The 6,657-nt window shown below is 40.9% G+C and overlaps 1 protein-coding gene across 1 annotated transcript; it reads left to right on the top strand.

Moving 5' to 3' along the window:
* The first annotated feature begins 2,081 nt into the window (after positions 1 to 2,081).
* arl2bp (ADP-ribosylation factor-like 2 binding protein) lies at positions 2,082 to 6,459 on the top strand. The gene is made up of 7 exons (XM_061677073.1): positions 2,082 to 2,177; positions 2,416 to 2,485; positions 2,560 to 2,621; positions 2,723 to 2,829; positions 4,302 to 4,387; positions 5,426 to 5,522; positions 5,616 to 6,459. The coding sequence occupies exons 1-7, from the start codon at positions 2,159 to 2,161 to the stop codon at positions 5,712 to 5,714; spliced, it is 540 nt and encodes a 179-aa protein (XP_061533057.1). The 5' UTR covers positions 2,082 to 2,158; the 3' UTR covers positions 5,715 to 6,459.
* Positions 6,460 to 6,657: the final 198 nt, after the last annotated feature.

Genomic DNA, 6,657 nt, shown 5'->3' with positions numbered 1-6,657 from the left:
TTATAAACTTTTGAGATATTTCTGTTTTCCCTTTGTGGGAGAAGCTTCACTGTTTGCTGAACAAACTCCGCCGGTTCAAGGGTGCCCTGAAGTGTTGGTATTCTTTTTGTTATTATTTTATTGCTGCGTTTATTGTATTGAAGGAAGTTCCCGCCTGTTATTTGAAATTCTTGGAACAGTTCATCACCTGTCATAAAAGTATTATTGTCAAATAGTTGTTGTAGGTGGTCAATTCCATGTTCCCATATGCTAAAGCAGGGGTGTCAAACTCATTTTTGTCCCGGGCCACATCGCAGTTATGACTTCCCTCGCAGGGCCGCTACGACTGTCGACTCATACGTGAAAGATGACCTCAAATACTGTAATTACAGTATACACAGCACATTGATGAATAACCAGTTCATCAATGTGCAGTTTTGAAATCAGAAGCCTTTTCAAAGGGGGGTTGGTAAAAAGAAGAAGAAAAAAAAGCTTGCAAATATCTCAACGGTATTACAATTAGCGATTTTGATTTGCTTTCGCGGGCCACATAAAATGATGTGGTGGGCCGGATCTATCCCCCGGGCCACCAGTTTGACACCTGCGTGCTGAAAGTAAAGGCATATGTTGTTAATTTCGAAATCTGGATTGTGCTAGATTTGGGAGAGCATACTGGGAGCTAATTGAGATTCTGTAGCTTCAAGACTTTTCCACCATGCCGCTAAGGTGGATGCGATTATTGGATTCTTGAAACGTTTACATGTAGTTTTGAGAGTTTGATGATGTCGCAGTCTATCCGTTGTAATTCTAGCTAACAATGATGCTCCTCATTGTGGTGCATCCATTTGATGAGGTATTCTAATTGATTAGCTAAAGAATAGTGTTTAAAGTGGGGAGAATTCAGGCCTCCCTCCTGTTTACTTTTATGAAGAGTGGCTAAACATTCTATTTTTCTTATTTTCTTGAATAAATGCTTCGGGTTGGAACCATTTTAATGTGGTCTTAAATGGATTAATAGAGAATAAATACACGGGAACACAATTTTTGTTGAGTTAGGTCTGACAGCTGTTTTTAACTAATTTTTGGGTGCGGAATCCAAAACTAATCTGAGTTTTTCTCTATCATGTCAAGTTTCTTTAAACAATGTGGAACAAAGGAAATGTATAACTGTGTAAATAAAACGCTAAAATGGAATAGTTACAAGCTTCGAAACCCCCCCAAAAAAAACGAAATACAACTTACGATATGCCCGTGGTTACAAAGTAAAGAGAAAAGCCAGCACAAATCTCTTAATTCCTACTATGCTAGCTTTCTGTTTGCAGATATTGCTAGTGCTGACCTATTTGGAGCTCAATTGTGACTGCACAAACAAGTTACCACGTCGCTGTAGATGAGTCCTATTGTTATCAGATGGCAAGTCTTACTCCAACTAATCAGTGGAATTTTGTGATTTTTAGGGGGGGCCATTAAAGGGATCCACCATGTCTTCCCATACATGCATATCATTAATTACTAAGAACATATAATTAAAGGTAATTTGAGCAAATTTGGGAGCCCTTCGCATCAGTGTCAAACAGGTTTGTGACCCCGAATCAACCTGTGGTTACTTAAATACATTTGTGAGTACCTGTACATTGAAACGAGATCATTAGTCCGGTGCTGCGGATGTACACAGTAGTTTTGGGGTCTTTTTTTGTTTTTGTTTGGTTGTGTCCTGTGAGATTGCTGTAATGTAAAATATGTGTCTTGGCTAAATAAAGGTTGGAAAACGGCGATGCAGTACTGCCAATGTCATTTGCCTATCAATTAATGGAGGTCAAATTGCGTTGGCTTTAATGACAGTTGTAAAATGTCAAATCTTCATTAAAAGATGCGATTTCACTGCAATTCGACTTCTTGTCTGTACGTGTATCAATCACATTGAATATTGTGACAGGTGCTGTAAGAAACAACGTTTTGAGACAAATATCTGAAGTCGGCAGTGGTCCAGTTTTTAAATGTATTTTTATTTATATTTTACCTACAAAGCAACATGGTTTGTATCTAGCGCGCGTTATATAGGAACTAACTTTGCTCACGCTTGATTCTGTCGGACACGACGGAAAGCCGCACCGGGTGATCGTTTCCTTGGTAACACCACTACGTTCACTATTTTACGAGTCCACATTAGCGCCTAAACATGGACATTCGGGGACGAAGTAAGTGAATTTAAAAAAAAATAATAATAATTTGAATACTAGTTGGCATTAAAAATGGGGACAATTGGTACTTTGTATTGACTCACGTGTTTAGCTAGCCCGAGCTACGCTAGCCGGCTATCTGACGTGGGCGTTGAGTATAGAGCTAAACTTATAAGGTGTGTGATAAAATACAGCGGTGACGAAGTAAAGAGGTTTACATTTTAAAGCAGACGTCTACCCCACCTCCCCGCCACAGGTGCGCAGGGCTGCGGCGAAAACATTGTGGACATGGTTGACATGGAGGACGAAACCTTTGCGATCTCCAGGTGGGTTGAAACCAGCAGAGCAATTTAACACTGAAGCTTGTGCCAGTCTTTCACGTCTTTCGTTCTGCCTTCAGTTCCTCAGCTGCTGACACTGCATTCGACTCTGTTATTGGTTGCATAGAAGACATCATTATGGGTGAGATGATCGCAATACGTTCCTATTCAGTTTTAAGGTACAGTACGGGATTTTTGGGTGAGAATGAAAAAGTGATAGTCTCTCTTTGCCCTCTCCTTTAGAGGAGGCTTTCCAGCTACTACAGCAGAACTTCATGGAGAAACACTACCAAGAGTTTGACAACACTGATGAGAACAAGCTCAGCTACACACCCATTTTCAATGAATATGTGAGTGGTGGTTAGCACGTCGGTCTCATAGTTTGGGGTTGGAATTTTCCTTCTCGCCTGTTCTTGTTTGAGTTTCAACCCTACATCCATGTTAGGTTAATTGAAGAGTAAATAGTCGGTAAGTGTGAATTTTTTTTTTCTCTCAGTATGTGCCCTGCGATTGACTGGTGACCAGTCCAGGGATAAACTTTATGAAAAAAAATATTTAAAAAAACAAAAATCTGGACAAGCTTTGAACTCACCGCAGTGTTTCGCATTGGTGAAATCCACATCACATGGTTTACGGATGCCATGTTGTGTCTATTCCGGCTTTGCGTTGCATGATCCTCGGGCAGTTTTTTTGCCTTTTAAATGACATTTTTGGCAAAACGGTTGGTTGTGTGGTTGTAGGCTGTACCGCTCATCCAGGACAAGCCGTGCGGATGTATCGTTTCTCGAAAACTATTTCCCATTATTATTACAAAATTCAACTCATCAAAATTCAAATTCTAGCATTATTACTGTAAAAAGATGGACCATTTAATTGGTATCAAAAGTGATTTTTGTTTTGTAATTTATTTTTAATTAATGAATTCATTTATTTTTTAACTGGTGCTCTCCCCAACACACTCCTCATGGCATTGTGATGGCCTTGGTAAAAAGATACTGTAATTTCTCGTGTATAATGCGCACCCCCAAAGTTGACCTCAAAAATCTGGAAAACTCTTCTACCTATGTATAATGCATTTTTACAATGCATGATTTTGCTTCTACCCATATGATCAAAACATGAAGTATTATCTGTATTTTGTTACAAAACCATTTTGTCTGGCAATTTAAAGAAAAATGCATCCAAACTAATCAGCAGAAGCTTCATTATGCAACAAGATGATGACCCAAAACATACTGCCAACACAACAAAGGACTTTATCAGGGGGAAAAAGTGGAAGGTCTTACACTGGCCAAGTCAGTCGCCGGATCTTAACCCAATAGAGCATGCATTTTACCTCCTGAAGAGGAGACTGAAGGGAGAAACCCCCAGAAACAAACAAGAACAGAAAGAGGCTGAAGTAAAGGCCTGGGAAAAAAATTCAAATGAAGAATGCAACTGGCTGGTGAAGTCAATGGGTTGCAGGCTTGATGCACTTATTGCAAGTAAGGATGACACCACCAAATATTAAATGTTATACACAAAGTTAATTGAATAATGTCTGTTCCAATACCTTTGCTCACCTGAAAAGTGGGAGGCTTCAAGCAAAAGGTGCTCCCTCCTGAGGTGTTTAACACATCTCGATGTAAATACCATGAAATGAAAGCTGGAATTCTGAACTTTTTGTCGATGCGATAGGCTCCAGCTCACTAGATGTGCGTGTTGCCAATATGTTTCCTTAGTTGATTTCTCCATTACCCGCCTGGTGTTGTCATAGCTGCGACTTTTAATTGCACGACAGCCTGTAGCTGTATTTTGATTCTCATTGGTTGTTTGTGTGTAGGTGGAGCTGTTGGAGAAATATGTGGAGCAGCAGTTGATCAAGAGGATCCCCAGCTTCAATATGTCCACCTTCATTGAGCATCTCATGTAAGCATTGCAATCACAATCAGTGTCTTATTTCCCCCTCAGTCTTCCGAAATTTAAACAGGTGACACGTGACTGATCAGCCACTTGCCACACCCCTTTTCCAGCGCGTGGCACAAGGCTCTTGGCTCTACTCGCTATTGATGCTATTACTAAGTGCATCACAACCAAAGCAAAGAAAAAAACACGGCAGCTCACCGTGCTGTTGTGCTTGTCAAGATAATGTGGATGACCTTATCTGACATCAACATTTCTTCAATATGTCGAATTTTTAAACCCACATGCTCACACTAAGGGTGTTCAAAAGACGGTTTTGTCCTGGAAGTGTTGTTACTGGTATTGCTTTTGTTCAACTACTGAAAAACATGAGTTATTACGACAGTAAACACCCACCAAGAAATTGCCCCCCCCCCACCTTTAAAATAAATGGTTGTGATTGATTGATTGATTTTAGAATCAAAATGCACATGGCGAAGACTCTCCGTAACTTCCACTAACAAGCCACGCTAAACTTGGCTCCACGGTGGACGACCGGTTAGAGCGTCAGCCTCGCAGTTCTGAGGACCCGGGTTCGATCCCCGGCCCCGACTGTGTGGAGTTTGCGTGTCCTCCCCGTGCCTGTGTGGGTTTTCTCCGGGCACTCCGGTTTCCTCCCACATACCAAAAACATGCATGGTCGGTAAATTGATGACTCTAAATTGCCCGTAGGTGTGACTGTGAGTGCGAATGGTTGTTTGTTTGTATGTGCCCTGCGATTGGCTGGCAACCAGTTGAGGGCGTACCCCGCCTCCTGCCCGATGACAGCTGGGATGGGCTCCGGCACGCCCGCGACGCTCGTGAGGAGAAGCGGCTCAGAAAATGGATGGATGGATGGATGGATGGATTTGTAAATGGTAAACCACGACTTGGTGTGGGGTTCGCTGTACTACAATGTTGTTGTTTGTTGTCGTGTATGCGAGTTGTGTTTCACAGCTAGCCACTAGATGGCACGCGTTGAAAGCGGTAATTCCCATCATGCCTTTCTTTCCCCTCCACCTATAGGGAGCACAAAGACGAAGTGTCAGGCGACATTGTTGACATACTGCTGTCCTTTATTGACTTTGTGGCCTTCAAGGAGATGGTTCTGCAATACAAAGTGGTGGGTTGGGGAAAGGATGTCCATAAAGAGCGCTTATCACCTATTTTCAATTCGTGGCATTTTTTTTTTTTAACGATATTGGGTATTTTCTAGGAAAAGGAGGGACGAAGTCTGGACCTGAGCCAAGGACTGATAGTCACACCTTTAACCCCTGCAGCCTCCACCCACACTGGATCCAATCAGTTGCAATGACACACACACGCGCACACACACAATAGACACGTGTATGTGTGCCACATTATGGAAAATATTGTCGATTGAACTCAAAACGCATCCATAAACCTCAAGTCTGACACATGGGAAGAGACAACCACTCGCAGCGATAGGAATGTAGTCCTCAGTGAACCTTTGCACCGTGGGAGGAAGTTGGCGATGCCACACGAGCTGAGGGAGAACATGCAGATTCTGAGACTCGTCCAAACCGAAACATGCTTGTTGTTATAGAAGAGGTGCTAACCAATGTGCCAGTGTGCTACCACAGCTGGACCCCTAAAAAGTGTATTTGTGTACAAAACATCCCCAAATGCTAATTCCCTGTTTAAGATGGAAAATGAAGAAGACGTGATATGTTACATTCATCTTGATTCATAAACAACATCAGGAGGATTTTATTTATTTTTTTGTCATAAATACTGTTGTTGGTACTAATCTTAACTTATGTTTTTGTCGAGCAAATAGTACTGAATGAGAGCTGCGCAGACTGATGGAGAAAAAAAACACACGTTTGTGTTAGATGTTTTGAGTTTGTGGCTAAACAAGAATTCCTCACATTTTTACAATATTGGTTTGATTGCATGTTGTGCCTGTGAAAGTGATTTAAAAAAAATAAAAAAAATAAAAAAAAAAATGTAAATAGTGATTTGTATCGAGTATTTGTGTAATGATGAAATGCCTGTGACACATTTTCTAATAAACAGGAGAAAAGCCTCCAATCTGCCATTGGTTTAATTGTCATTTTTTTATTTAATGTGCAATTTCACTAGTACCTTCAAAAAGTTGAATATACAGTAGGGGAAATAATTATTTGATCCCTGCTGAATTTGTTCATTTGTTCGCAAAGAAATGAACAATCTGACTTGTTGATTATGGTGATAGACCAAATATCAGTTGTTATAAAATGTCCCATTTTATTGAG

The sequence above is a fragment of the Phycodurus eques genome, chromosome 5 (genome assembly GCF_024500275.1).
Source record: "Phycodurus eques isolate BA_2022a chromosome 5, UOR_Pequ_1.1, whole genome shotgun sequence".
In the NCBI taxonomy this organism is placed as follows: domain Eukaryota; kingdom Metazoa; phylum Chordata; class Actinopteri; order Syngnathiformes; family Syngnathidae; genus Phycodurus; species Phycodurus eques.
This window is presented reverse-complemented; position numbering and strand designations above follow the sequence as displayed.

Bases quoted from the DNA above. Each gene is read 5' to 3' on its own strand.
- arl2bp (XM_061677073.1), top strand. The intron at 2,486-2,559 runs GTGGGTTGAAAC...TTCTGCCTTCAG, and splicing joins GAAACCTTTGCGATCTCCAG to TTCCTCAGCTGCTGACACTG. The intron at 5,523-5,615 runs GTGGGTTGGGGA...GGTATTTTCTAG, and splicing joins TGGTTCTGCAATACAAAGTG to GAAAAGGAGGGACGAAGTCT.